Genomic DNA, 15355 nt, shown 5'->3' on the forward strand with positions numbered 1-15355 from the left:
TATATTTTATGCTTATATGTTTTATATCCTTTGATTTGTGCTCTTAATAAAAAATAAAATTGAAGTGCCCATACACAATTTTTTAATAAAAAATGTTCTACTTTTTGTTTTATTTAATAGGAAGAAAATTGTAAATTTATACCAACTTTACTTTCTATCCTCTCTTTTTTCTTCTTAACTAAAGAAATGAATTTCCCATCTCTCCCAATCATATACATATGAGAAAAACCTAAATCTCTTCTATTCTCCTACTTTTTTATCCCTTCCCCATTTTCTATCCTCCAACTTTTTCACTCCTTCAACCAAATGGACCCTAAGTATTTTATAAGTATTAAAATGTGTAATTGTAAAGTTTTAGTAATAGAACTTTTATACAATAGTGTTTTAAGGGAAAATATTTTTTTGGATTTTGAGTGTGTCATTTTGTAATGAATTGTGCTTAAAAAATTATATTAACTTTATAAGGTTTGGGCAATAAATTATAGATTTTTTTTTTGCCATAAAAAAAATTATATATATATTTCTTTTCTTTTTTGATATTAAAGATAGAAATTTCATTAAAAGGTAAAAATAAGGAAAGACCCTTCTACGGAAGAGAGTAAACACTACAAACACAAGGTCCCTAGGATACAGCCAGACATTATAGCTTTTTTTTCTCTAAATTCTTGAACGTTATTTAAAAGAGCTTTAAAGATTCCTTTCCTTCCCTTTCCCAAACACCTCTTTCTTTTCTTTCAATAATGTAACACTAGAGAATTCTCAAAGCGGCTTTATGGGGGCAAAAATAGCCAAATACCACTATTTTTCAAAATTATTAGTGTTTTACCATTGTTTGATAAATATGTAGTAATGTACCACTTTTTTGAAATTTGAGTTTCACAAACTCGAGTTTGACATTGAACTCAAAAGTCCACTTAGAACTCGAGTTTATGAAACTCGAGTTTCTTGTGATAAAACTATTTGTTTGTGTTAAAACAATGAGAAAAAAAGAAGAAGAAGATAAGTTAACAATTGTGGCCTCCCATCCCACATGACCCTGACAAAAGAAAGAAAAAAGAGAAACCCACACTTGGAAGAATAAGAAACAAAATTGAAAACCAATGAGAAAACTATTTGCCTGTGTTTAAACAATGAGGAAAAAAAGAAAGAAAGATAAGTTAACAATTGTGGCCTCTCATCCCACGTGACCTTGACAAAAGAAAGAAAAAAGAGAAACCCACACCTAGAAGAATAAGAAACAAAACTGAAAGCCAATGAGAAAACTATTTGCCTATGTTTAAACAATGAGAAGAAAAAAAGAATTAGATAAGTCAATAATTGTGGCCTCCCATCCCATGTGACCTTGACAAAAGAAAGAAAAAAGAGAAACCCACACCTGAAAGAATTAGAAACAAAATTGAAAGCCAATGAGGAAAAAAAAAAATTTAGATAAATAAAAAATTGTGGCTGTATTAGTGCTGTGTTTCTTACATGGTACTCGAGTGTACTAACTCGAGTAACACATTGCAACGACCTCGACTTCCACATAATCGAGTTCCATGTGGCATTTTTTATAGAACTCAATTTTCTTAAACTCGAGTTTTATGTCAAACTCGAGTTTCTAAAACTTGAATTTAAAAAAAAAATTGTAGATTACTAGATATTTCTCCAACGGTAATAAAACACTAATAATTTCGAAAAATAATATATTTTTTTTTTGGCTATTTTAGCCGCTTCATGGCCTAAAAGTCATTATCGCTAGGCACTTTTTTTCCGAAATTATCGCTTCCCAAACGCTTTTTCTTTTCTGTCAAAAATGTAACCCTAGAGAATTCTCAAAGCTGCTTTACGGCCTAAAAGTCATCATCGCTAGGCACTTTTCCGAAATTATCGCTAGGCACTTATAAGTTATAACTTTGGATCTAATCTTCTATACGAGTGAGTAGGCACAATATGCCGAGAAAGACCAGCATGGATGGTGCACTAGAATCGATTTTTGTTCTGAGAGCATGGCTCGTCGTTTTTGTGGTGATTGGTATTCTTGGCAACTGGAAACTAGCTAAAGGAGACAATAATCCTGGTATGTTTAGCCATGAATTAATACTCAACTCAGTCAGCCAATTTTGTTTTCTCTTTCTTTTCTTTCCTTTTCTTTTATTTTTCTCTTTTCCCCACTTACCTTTCTTAATGACTAGTTTTTGTACTTTCCTTGGTTGGAATAATTTGTTGCCTCAGCAAATGTAGAGGCAGAAATTTTCAGAATCACAATACAATAGAATTTTGTTGTTTTATTTTATTTTTATAGATATGATATGATTTGAACATTTGACATCTGCTTGACTGCTCCATGCATATATCAAATCAAGACACAAATTAATTTTAATATAAGTATGATTGAACTAAGGTCTCTGCTAGTTCGACAACAAAAAAAATATTTTACAAGTTGGGCTAATTGGAACCTGCATAAGTGCTAACTTAAAATCACATATTTACCTACATATATACCCATAATTATGATTATGACTCTATTTTTCTTTTCCATATAAATCAAATAAAATAAAATCTATTTTTCTTTAATTACACATTTACGTACCCCTTACAATATTCATTTCTAATTTGAAAAAATCTATACCATTCAGTCATTCACTATGTTTGGCCTCCATAACTGTCAAACGAAATTAATTTATGACAATAATATGTAAGTATATTATTGAAATTTATATAATTTCCAGTTCCACAACTAATAATTTAATACCTTATACGGAATATGGCACTTTTTCTTTCTTTCATCAAAATTTTTTTAAATAAATCTATTCATTATGATAATTTAAAAAGTTCACTAATCAGTTTACAAAAATGTTTTAAATTTTTTTTGGGGGGTGCACCCAAAAAAAACTGAACTTCCACATCTCAAAAAAAAAAAAAAAAAAAATGAAATTTCTATATACATTAAGAAACAGAAATTATTTTATAAATAAGAATAAAACACAGAAATTTTAGAGACAATACAAATATTTAAGGCAAATTAATTTTATTAGTATAAAAATTAAGTCTTTAAAATTATTAATATTGTATGTTGATTTTCATTGATTATTTTTTATAATTTATATATATAATGAAATCCAATTGAAAATTATAATTTATAAAATTCTGAAAAATGAAATTGAATCAAGAAAATTGATGCGGAGTTAGTTTACATACATACAGTTGTATATGCATGTGTATCTATAATTAAATGCATATATGTTATATATAATTACATATTTATATTACAGAATTAATGACTCCCAAACAAAAATTTATAGGTGAACTCCTGGTTGCCATGCATTTTGTTTTTGAAGTTTCTTTAATTTTTGATCAAAACAAGTGAAACATAAACTAAAATAAAAATACGAATGCACAAATAATTTTAATGTATGTTTCAATAAAATGGGTGACCCCAAAAAAATTCCACAAAATCTAAATAATGTTTGAATGTTTTGAAACATATTTACTTCGTCATAATCTTTATTTTTATTATTACTCTTGTTTAGATTTCTTAGATGACTCTTTCTAAATTTAAAAAAAAAAGAAAAAGAAGAAAAAAGATTTCTTAGATGACTTCAAAGACCAAGTATTGGCCCTTCTTTTTTTTTTTTTTTTTTTTTTTTTAATGTTGATAAAAAACCAAGTGTTGCCTTTGGTAATAATTTATATAACAACCAAAGGTGCATGTCAGGTGCAGGTAACGCAAATAACCAAGCAATACTAAGGCCACGTTCGTTTCAATATATACAACATTTCCGATGGATAAAAAACTTTTTAAGAAAAATATTTTGTTTTATAGTGTTTGGTTGCTTTGCTGAAAATATATGCTCCAAATATTTTTCAGTCATTTCGTTTGTTTGTAAAATAAAATATAATAAATTCCTATTTTTATATTGAAATTATTAAAAAAATGACAATTTTTGTACATGAATATAAAATTAATTCCCCATACAAACATTTAATATAGTATATTCTCTCAAAATCTAACAAAATGAACAAAATCCACAGTACCAACAAACCTATACTACCAAAATATTGTAAATTTCACAAATACAACATAATGAACACAAAAATTTAACCAACACTAGATCAAATCTATTTTGAAAGAAAAGAAACATTATAAGCAAAATCATCTGAAAGAGTTACATATCTACAAATGGAAAAATAGATTTTCTAAAAATCAAACAACGACAGCAACAACAGTAATAGTAATAATAATAATAATAATAATAATAATAATAATAATAATAAACTTGTATGTAAAAAGCTATAAAAAAATCAGTTACTTAAAACCTATTGCTCAAATGAAGGAAAAAAAAAAGAAAAAGAAAAAGAAAAAAGAAACTAGATTTCAGTTAAACTACCACATAATTTCTATATATTTTTTAAATTATTTTTTATTTTTTAACTGATAAGTTATCTAAAAGGAAGACAAGTTGTTTCCAAAAAGCTCGAAAAGTATTTGTTTACTAGCCCCCGGGGCCTTAAGTTAAACTGAATTCTACTAGGTTTTACCACATTGACTGCTATATCTAACTCAATATCTCTCTCTTTTTCATTTTCTTTTTCTTTGCATAAAATTTCTAGAATTTATAGGCATAAATTAAGGCAACAGAAGATTATTTGGACAAAGGAACTAATATATGCTTCCAGTCGGACATTTATAGAGAGAGTAATATTTCTGTAGCATATTAGCTAGATATGCTAGGCATGTTTCTTATGATGTAGTCTGGATTGAGGACTCTCCTCTTTTGGCCTTGGAATCTTTGTATTTTGAATTTATAAGGAACTTTTAATCCTTACTACTACTACTACCAAAATCCTTGTTATACGGCAGATAAGTAATTTGAGAAGCTTTTCACAAGGAATAAGGAATTGTTAAACCATACATCACAGGGCACTAACTTTTTTTTATTTTTTTTTTATTTTTTTATTTTTTTTAATTTTTTATTGGAGGGTCATGGGAAATATATATATATATATATATATTTTTTTTTTAGAGAGTTTCAACCTATAGCGTCTGTTCCTGATGATATCTCTTTATCATTAGACCAAGACACCAATCGGTTTTTGGTGTAGGCGGGGATTAAACCCCAGATATCTTGTTCAACCATCAAAGACTTTACCAGCCGAGCTAACTAAAACCCACAGAGTCATAGGAACTTGAACAACCAAATAATAACACTCACAAATTCATGTGTGGTTTTAATAGAAGAAATGCCATTAGCTATAGTCCCTAGTTTGAAATAGAATTTCATTTAAACTTAAACAAAATTCCTAATACTTGGGAAAAGTGCATTGGTTTAGAAATTATATTATCAGGACTTTTGGACAACTTTTTATATTTCTCATAAAAGTGATATAATTTTTTTTTATAAAAATAATTCATTAACAAATGTCTTAAGGGCACTCGTTAACTGAATCAATAATTTTAAAATTTAGATAAATTTTTTTTTGACAATCGACAATATAATCCCACCCCTCCCCACCCCAAGACCACTCAAATTTGGGTCCATGAACCCCTCAAACCTTTAAGGCTTGGGGAAGTACCAACTCACCTAACATGGTTGATGATGATAAAATTTTAAATTAAGAAAAAGTAAAGCAAATTTTCAAAAAATTCGGAAGTGACCAAAGTGTGGGTGATTAATCTGGCCTACTTTTTATTTTTATTATTATTGTTATTATTTTGAATTTCGAACTCAAATTCTTCTTGACTGTTCCATATTGATCAGTGATTCAGTATACTAAATTTATATTTCTCCTTTTTGGCATAAAATATATAGGATTCATAAGCATTGATTGCGGGGCAGATAGCGATTATGTGGATGAAAGCACTGGTATATTTTACAAGTCAGATACAAGTTTTATAGATACTGGGGCAAATAACGATATATCCCCTGAGTACTACTATTCAAATCCTGTTTATGCACGGCAAGCGAATACTCTGAGAAGCTTTCCGCAAGGAACAAAGAATTGTTACACCTTGAAACCTAAACAGCAATTATCTCATCGGGGCTTTCTTTCAATATGGAAATTACGACAACAAGAATCAAATTCCGAAATTCAACGTATACATTGGGGTAAATTACGTATACAGTGGAATTAAATGGTGCATCTAACCTAATGTACCCAGATTTCATTTATGTTCCCTCTTCTGACACCATATTGATCTGTTTGATAAACACGGGGTCTGGAATACCCTTCATTTCCGCCTTGGAATTACGTCCATTAAGCAAGTCCATGTATCCGATTGACTCCGGAGCACAATTTAGTTCATGGCGATATGACTTGGGTACCTTAAGTGATAGAGAATTTGTCAGGTAAATCAGCTATAATTTTTATTTATTTTTAGCTATAATTTTGTTTCGTGAGCATTAGTAACAGATTACCAAAAGTAGGTAAAGGGTGAAAATGGATTATCAAAACAAGATTAAAAAAAAAACACCCAAAACCTACTCCCATCAGCTTAACTATTTTCCTTCAAAGATGGGTTTTAGGCTTTTAGCTACAGTTACTCCCTATAGTTAGGAGAAAAAAAATTTAATAGATGCCTTAAGGGCATTAATTCAGAAAATATTTTTGAAAAATTTTTATGGGAAAAGAAAAAAGTAACTAAAGATATGTTTGGTAACTGTTTTTTCTCCTTATTTTCTGTTTTCACAAATAATTTTCTATTTTTTAGACTAAAAAACTTATTTGGCAACTCAAAATGGATAGAAAACAAAAACTGTTGTCAAAACTTAATTTGAAAAGAAAACTAAAAACATGCTAAAGATTGTTTTCAGTTTCTAATTTTCAAAAGTCAATAAAAACACACATTTGATTTAATGAATCTGTCTCATTTAATGAGTTAACATTAAAGTTCAAATTCTAGTAACAACATATTTTAGTATTTCTATTTTTTTTTTACAAAAAACTATATATATATATATTTTAATTTCAACTAACCAAACATGTTTTTAATTTAAAAAATACAATAAAATTGTTTTTCTTTATATTTCCAAAAACAAGTTTTTGAAAATAGAAAACAAAAACTGTTACCAAACATAACCTAACTTTTTTGACAATTTTTTATATTTTCCACAAAAATGGTATTAAAACTTTCCTAAAATAGTCCATTAACAAAACACTCTAAAGGCACCTGTTAATCGAACCCTATTTAGGAAGTATTATTTATTCCCTAAATATTTGTTTATTATTTGTGTATTTTGATAACTATAAAGTTAGTGTTTTAAAGAGTGAAAGGAATAATAAAAAATTAATGAAGAAATAATATTTAAATAAAATAAGATTTGAAATAAGGAATATGATCAATATGGGTGAAAAGAAAAAAAAAATCATTAATTAAAACAGGAAAAGTAGGCTCTTATCCTAAAATACGAATTTTTTTATAATTAATTTGCTATACCAATGCTTTATAGGTCCAATTTGAATATGCTATAGTTTTTTATTTTTTCTGTTTTCTTATTAAAGGAAAAAGTTAATGAATGCTTTAAAGACATTGGTTTAAAAAATATATTAAGAAACTTTTTATGAGAAAAAAAATTAATTAATTTTTTTTGATAGTTTCTTAAATTTCTCTTGAAAGTGATATTAAAATTTTTTTAAAATGATTTATTAAGAATTGGTATGATGACCACTCCACAAATATAAGTGATTGTGATGTGTAGGGGGCAAAGGTCAGGATTCAAGTCTTTAGGAGGAAGTTTCACACACTTATACACTTAGATTAGACTAGAATATATAGAGCTTCTATCTTGTAAAAAAAAAAACATGTTAACAATTTCTTTTTTCTAATCATATACTTATGTCTGGGAAATTGTAATGTGACTGAGATTTTTCTGTCCAAGGTACAGGGAAGATGTTTATGATCGCCTCTGGTATATTTATGGTACACTTAATTATAACTCGGTGCGAATCAATACCTCCTCAGTTATTGACGTGCACGACAGCAATGATGGTTATAAACTACCAGCACAGGTGTTAAGAACCGCAGTCCAAGCCAGTGGAGCTTACAATAATACCTTGAGTTTTTCCAAATTTGGAAACTCTTATACTAGATGGTATGTTTGCTTTCACTTCGCTGAAATTGCTGAACTTACGCAAGGCAAGAAAAGAGAATTCATTATTTCTGTGAATCGGGGGGACTATACCTCTAAACTGATAACTCTTGAATACTTAACGCCTTTGTCCATATGTCCAAATCGAACATTCGAATCGCCGTTTCATTTTTCTATTGATGCAACAATGGAGTCCGACCTTCCTCCCATCCTAAACGCGTTTGAGCTTTACACAGTAGCTCCTCTCCCGTATAAACCAACTGACCACGCAGACGGTATGTTCTTTTATCTATTTATTTTTTTTCTCAACCAAATACTGCTGTTATATAATATTGTTTTGAGCTAGACAGAACAACAATTAAAGCATTGAGGGCTACATAACATGAGCGGACAAATGATTTAGTGTTTGTTGTTAAATCTTCTACTAATAGCGATAACATTGTAGTGGGTGAATTAAAAAAAAATAAAAAAACTTTTATTGGTTAGAATTTAGGTAGAAAATACTATTTTGATTTTTCTATTTTGGGGTCACTCTCTATTTGGTTTCTATATTTTAATAATAGTCAATTTAATTCTTGTTATTTCAACTTACAGTTAATTTGATCATTTTTAATAACTCACTAACGAAAAATATATACGTATCACATAGCAAACACAACTAACATACTTAAGCTTACGGTGGCTAATAGAATAATAATCATTAAAAATTTGTTGCATCAGCATTTAAAATGAAAAAAAAAAAATTAAAAAAATAGGTTTTTTTTTTTTTTTTTTTTGGGTAGAAACATTCACAACTTTTCATGCAATTTCTTACACTTTCTTAGCAACCAAATACAAAAACATAAAAATCAAATGTACACAAAATCCAACCCTTGAAAACTCTAAATACCAAACCTATGGATCTACGATTAACCCCAAAACCTAACAACCAAAATGAAACCCAATCCCTAAACCCATATAGAACCCGAAATAAGAATTGAAAAATAAAAAGAAGGCGGCTACCAACTGTGGTGGCATCAATCACTGCCATCTGTGGCCTCTTTGCTCGTGGTGTTTACCCTTCGTGGAACCAAAGAGATGAGAGGCAAAGAATCCAAGAGAGCAGAGAGAAGAACCACTGCAATGGTGACTCATACCATGGCCTGGTGGTTGTGGTTGTGTTCAGCCATGGAGGTGGGTTGGGGTTGTGGACAATTGTTTAGAATTGGGTCCAAATCTAGGTTTCTCTTAGTTGATGGGTCCATATTTGGGTTTGTCTTAATTGTTGGGTCCAACTCTATGATGAGTCACTAGAGCTGAAAGTCCTGATATCAACCTACGTTGCGAACGTCTTAGCTGCTAAAACCTCTATTGTGGATGTGCATGCTACCAAACCGATCGATTGAGCCTTCTTTGGAGGGAAGTTGCTTCTCTCTACAATATTCTCACTGCGAGGAACCCAAGGCCCAAGCTCCTCTAGCTTCGCTTGGATGCATTTAAAAATTAACGATAATTAGATGCATGTTAGATCTATGCATAAGTTGAATTACATAAGATGCGTATATGTTGTGGTAACAATAATTAGATGCATAACATTTCTTGAAGTTACAAAAGGTGTAACTTGAACCCAACCATCTACATAATATATATATATATATATATAAACAAAAATGATTCACATACCATTGCCTAAGAAAAGCATGGTAAAACAACCTAACTTAAAATATATATATATATATATATATATAAAACTTCTTAAATTGACCAAGGATTTTTAAAAAATCATGCAATTCAAAGAAACTAGAATAAAAAAACATTTTAGACTCAAAATCTAGAAGGAAACAAAACAAATAAATAAAAAATTTGTAAACAGAGAGAAGAGAGAGAACATGTGTAAATGTTGTGTTTCCGAAGTTGAGCAAAGTAGTTCAAAACCAGTGGAAGTACAAATCGCATCCCAGGAAGTAAGGATCAGAAGCCCTTTCTCCAAATTAAGAGCAACTAATTAACCTATAGACCAAATAAACCAATGGTTGTACAGTATAAGAGACTAAGAATACCTTATATCTAAGGGTGTGCTTGAATTTCCTAAAAGAACATAGATCTGTGTCGTCTAAAGAATCAAGGAGGCCTACACTTCAAGCACCTTGATGTCGCGGAAGCCTGAAGAAAGCACACATGATGTTCTCTTTAACAAAGTAGAAACTAAACTGTTAGTTTCTGGCAATAAACCGTAAATTCACGAGGGGTCCCTTAAATCCACAAGGTGACAGATCTAGAATCCACCAGAGAAAAAAATAGACTAAGTAATAATCTGAATTGACTTTGCATGCTACAATACATTTAAATAGTAAAAAGATAACTTAGGGTGGCTAGAAAACCTAAGGCGGCTTGGAAAACCAAGGGCAACTATGAAAGCCCCTAGATAAGCCTAATTCGCACTAATCACGAGATTAGGTGGCAAAATACCAAAAATGGAAAAATTGAATTAAATGAAAATTATAAACTACAGTCCTTAAGGGTTGTCCTAAAACAAACGGGACCTTATTCGCAAAAGTTATTAAAGGAACAAATATTACTAAAAATAGCAAAATTGCTTGCGCCTTTCCAAGAAGGCTATTGTTGTTTGTTTTACATCAATCCCCCCTCCCCCACTTGGAAAGAACTCAACCTTGAGTTTTCACTGTCTAGCTCATCACGAAGATAGTACTCATATAGGTTAGCAACATTGAGGAAGAAGAAATATTCATGTCTAATGGGAGTCCAACCACATAAGCATTGTTGTTGATCTTCTTAGTAATCTGAAATGGCCTATACTTCTTGTCCTTTAATTTATTCTAGGTACCAATAGGAAATCTCTCCTTTCGAAGGTAGACCAACACTAAATTTTTGACATTGAAGATCTTTTCACGTCTCTTCTTATCTGCAATTTCCTTGTACTTGGCATTAGAAACTTTAAGTTTTTGTCTCACCTCCTCTTATGCATAGCTTGAATACGGTCAACTATATTTTCTATAGCTTGACTCACTCTGGGAAGCTCAGGTAAAGGTACCAAGTCCAAAGCATGTTGTGGTGGGCATTTTTGTGGTTAAAATGGGCTGGGCTACCTCCTACGGTATTGGGCTTGAGTATTCTGAGTAAGAGAGTTGAGACCGGTCCAAGTGCAACTCAATTTGGCCAAGCTTGTGCGTAAACTTTGTCTCGTCTACTAGGAACACACTTACGGCGGGCAGAACGTGGTGCTTATCCTCTGTTTCTGCCGCAAAAGTAACTTTTCCCTAGTTTCTGCCACAAAAAGAACTTTTTTCCAGTTTTTGCCGCCAAAAAAAAAAAAACGTTTCTCCAGTTTCTGCAACAGGACTGACTTTTTTGCTATGTAGCAAAACTTTCTGTTGTGCGATAAAGCTTCCTACTGTGCAATAAAGCTTCCTGCTGTACAGTAAAGCTTTCTGCTGTGCATTGAAGTTTTTTGCTGTGCTTTAAAGCTGTCTGTTGTGCTTTAAAGCCTTCTGCCGTGCAGTAAAACCTTTTGCAATGTGAATGACTACTCTTCATTTTTACTGCAGAAATTCTTTTCTACTTCCTGCACATAAACAAATCTAAAACCCAAAGAAAATACTTATCAAACAAATGTTAGTTTAAATGGGTTAGCATATTCTCAAATATATACATACATATATGAGTATATATACTTATACGTATTCACATATACATATATAAAATATATTTTGCAGAACATGAGAAATAAGATATATGTATATATGTATACTTATGGTAGGATAATGATTAGTTTGTGTCAATAGTAAAATACGTAATAACAAATAAAGAAGAAAGCTTCTGCAGAAAAGGTTTAGCTAGTATAATAGCTAACATGGTAAATATAATGAAAAGGTGCTACAGCAAAATAACTAGTACAACAAGTAAAGATATCACAGCAGGACAATTGATGCAGTAGACGTGATAAAAACGTGTTACGACAGAATGATTAAATACAGTAGATATAATTTATAATGAGAGAAATCAAATAAATTTGCAATCAAGATCAAATATTGAATCTTCCCATAGAATAAGTAAACCAAGAAAGAACCCAAACCCCAACTTGAACAACCTTGTCATAGGCTTTTGCCATCAAAGTTGTGCATTTTGGAGAATAGACCTAAATGGCTACTAGTTATTACTTTTGGGGACATCAAAGAATGGGTTTGCTAAGAGGGAGGGAAAAGATGGTCTATTGATGCATGCCCCTATTCCTGCCGTATTTTCTCTCTTTGTTTTACCACTTTCTTTCTTTCTCTCCGTTCTTTCTTTACTCTTAGTTTCTTATTACTCTCTTGCGGTGGGTTGTTCCCCTTTTTTAGTCTTTCCTTTTCCTAGGTACCTCTCTCTGGGTGTTTACTACTCTCTTACCATGGGTTTTCCCCCCTTAAGCGTTTCCTTCCATTGGGTCTCCCTCTTTTAGTGTTTTTCTCTCTTCCCCTGTTTTTTTTTTTTTCTCTTCCCCTATTTTTTCCTTTTCCATTCGGTCCCCTCTTTCTACCATGGTTACCTTCCTTTTATAGCGAACTGATTCAATGAGATTTCTCCTTTTTACCCCTAGGGCTTCACCAACTATTTTTGGTTTGTTGTGGGTATTCTTTCAAGATTACCCACTCACCCATTGGTTGCCCAGATCACTGCCATTGTTCAGTTCATGTCTGCTGCACCACTACTCATTTCACGACAAAATTCCCTTTTGTTTGTTCCTGCTGTATACCTCTACCTCACTACCTAGCTCTATGGCATGCATCCGATGGTCCCAACCATTTATTACTTCTTTTGGGTAAGATACCATCCCAACAAGATATATTTCCCAAAAGAAGTCACGGCAGGAAACCAAATATACACCCCTTTTTCCCCCCACCACCAAACCACACCCTTTGAATCCCCTTGATCGTGGGCCCACCTCCCTTGTATTGGCTGGGTACAGGTTGGTGGTGCCCTGACCCTTCTGTGCTTGCTCTACTATCTTCTGTGTTTGCCTCTCACGCCGTTTCTGCCATAGCAGATTAGCTTTGTTTTGGTCTACTGCGTGTTTTGTCTTATTTCTTCACGCGTTTCCTGCTACGTTTGTCATTTTCATTTGGTTTGGCTTTTCTTTCCTTCACATGATTCCTGCTGCTGACACTTCCTGCCGTTCCTTGTTTCTTTTCATTGTGCTTCTTCATATCAGTTTTCATGCCTATCCTTTTATACAAAAGAATTTGGGCCTTTGTGGGCCAGATAATGTTGACTGGATCAAAAGGGTCTTGGGCCCAATTTATCTTTGTTTGCTGAAGCCATTCTGTCAAAGAACTGTATTTTGCGGCTGATTTGTATTTTGCTGCAGATCCCTTTCCCTTGCACTTCTTTCTTTGGACCTTTCTTGCTCTTCGGTCTTCTTGGTGGGTCTTTAGGCCTTGCTTTTCATTGGATTTTCCTCCGTATGGGCCTTTGGGCATGGATTCAAAAAATGGGCATCAACACATGTTTTGGGGGCACGCAGTAGACAATGGCTAATGAAGATTTACCAGTGCTTTTGTTAACAGTATTATTATAGGCTGTAAGTTCTGTGTTTTGTACCCCCCTTTAGATGACATATTGGCATGTCAGTTCCTTCTCGCAAAGGCGGGGTGTGTGGCACTTAATCTCCCTAAAAGTGGTTTTAGACTCAAAGCTAGCACGAGCCTGAGAGTATATGAAGCTTCTTAAAAAAAGCTGAAAGAGTTGCCACTTGGTTATAGGTCCAGGAACCAAAACATGACTACATGAAGGTGAATTTAAAAGTTAACAATAATTAGATGTGATGAGGATAATTTTTGACAAATCGGTATAAGGGTGCCCAAAAGGGATGATCAACCCCAAAAGGGAAGATCGACCCCGAAAGGGATGACTAACCCCAAAAGAGATGACTGACCCTAAAAGGGATGACCGGCCCGTGGGCCGACGGATCAGGCAATCCCTGATCCTGACAACCTGTCCCCTTAGGGTTTCCATAGGGCTTACGTGGGGCCTACTCGCACATCTTTACATGGAAATTACTTGCACATCACAACCTAAGGCCCTACCACGCAATCAGATCTCTTATATATGGGAAGGTGATCCCGAGTATCTTGGGACCCTTTTCTCTACAAGGAAACTCCCCTGTATCAAGGGATTTGAGTTAGCTCTCTACCATTATATAAACCACAAACCTTACCTTTCTTGAGGTACGTGAATTCTCCCTAACTTTTGTACTCTTGAGTTCTTGGAGATTTTTCTATCACTAACTTAACCTTCGGAGGGTCTTTGGCCGGTACGCCACCGTGCCCTTTGATTGGTTCTTCTCTTTTGTTCTTCAGGTACACCTATTGGCACATGTGTGGATGATCCACTCATTGAGGATTTTTGTGCATCATCAGTTGGTGCTGTCTATGGGGACGAGTGATAAGCCATATCATCATTTCAAAGACAAAGAGTTGTATGGTTTTGACACGATCAATTGCCACCACCAACCAAGAGACCGGAAACCCACCCAACGCATTAGAGAGTTAGGTGCAAACCCTCACTGCAACGGTTGAATGGCTCATTTAATGGAACCATGAATTGGAACGACAGTTGGAGTAGTGGAATGATTGGAAACGAAATGAACAAAATCACGAACAAGAAAGGGACGAACGTGACAACAATTGTCCCCTAACAATTGATCACCAAGAGAGGGACGACCAAGAGGAAAGCAATGTCGTTAGTGGACGGGACTAGCAGGATACCAATCGTCCCTCTGAGCTGGAAGTCAGCGTGTTGCACATGACGTAAGAGATGCAGACAATAAAAGAGAAAATGGATATGATGATGAATGCCCTGAAGGGTCGGGTGTCTACTAGCTTGGACGAACTAGTCCATAGTATCGATTTTCCCTTCACTACACCAGTCACATCCTTCCCCTTGCTAGCCAAGTTTAGAATGCCACAAGTAGAGGCATATGATGGGCCGAAGGACCCCTTCGACCACCTACAATTGTTCAGAACCCTTATGCACCTACAAGGAGTCTTGGACGAGATCATGTGCAAAGCCTTCTCCATCACACTCAAAGGGCCAGCTCGAGTATGGTTCAGCAAGATATCCCCCAATTCCATCTTAACCTTCAAAGAATTAAGTGGGCTCTTTGTCACACATTTCATTGGAGGTCAACGATACAAGAGGTCCTTGGCAAGCCTCTTAAATGTCAAACAGCAAGACGACGAGAGCTTGAGGTCGTACGTCACTCAGTTCAATAAGAAGGCACTATTGATCGTTGAAGCTGACGATAAAGT

At 33.2% G+C, this 15355-nt stretch overlaps 2 protein-coding genes across 3 annotated transcripts in view; both read left to right on the forward strand.

Annotated features, from left to right (window-relative positions):
• The first annotated feature begins 1771 nt into the window (after positions 1 to 1771).
• Positions 1772 to 6115, forward strand: LOC126727885 (probable LRR receptor-like serine/threonine-protein kinase At4g29180). The gene is made up of 2 exons (XM_050433786.1): positions 1772 to 2059; positions 5793 to 6115. The coding sequence occupies exons 1-2, from the start codon at positions 1933 to 1935 to the stop codon at positions 6113 to 6115; spliced, it is 450 nt and encodes a 149-aa protein (XP_050289743.1). The 5' UTR covers positions 1772 to 1932.
• LOC126725272 (LRR receptor-like serine/threonine-protein kinase IOS1) overlaps positions 6110 to 15355 on the forward strand; it is a 33246-nt gene continuing 24000 nt past the window's right edge. For both annotated transcript variants that reach the window (XM_050429835.1, XM_050429836.1), the window contains exons 1-2: positions 6110 to 6329; positions 7860 to 8344. In XM_050429835.1, the coding sequence (XP_050285792.1) occupies positions 6133 to 6329; positions 7860 to 8344 (682 nt within the window). In that variant the 5' untranslated portion in view covers positions 6110 to 6132. The remainder of the gene's footprint in view (positions 6330 to 7859; positions 8345 to 15355) is intronic.

The sequence above is a fragment of the Quercus robur genome, chromosome 5, assembly GCF_932294415.1.
Source record: "Quercus robur chromosome 5, dhQueRobu3.1, whole genome shotgun sequence".
NCBI classification, from domain to species: domain Eukaryota; kingdom Viridiplantae; phylum Streptophyta; class Magnoliopsida; order Fagales; family Fagaceae; genus Quercus; species Quercus robur.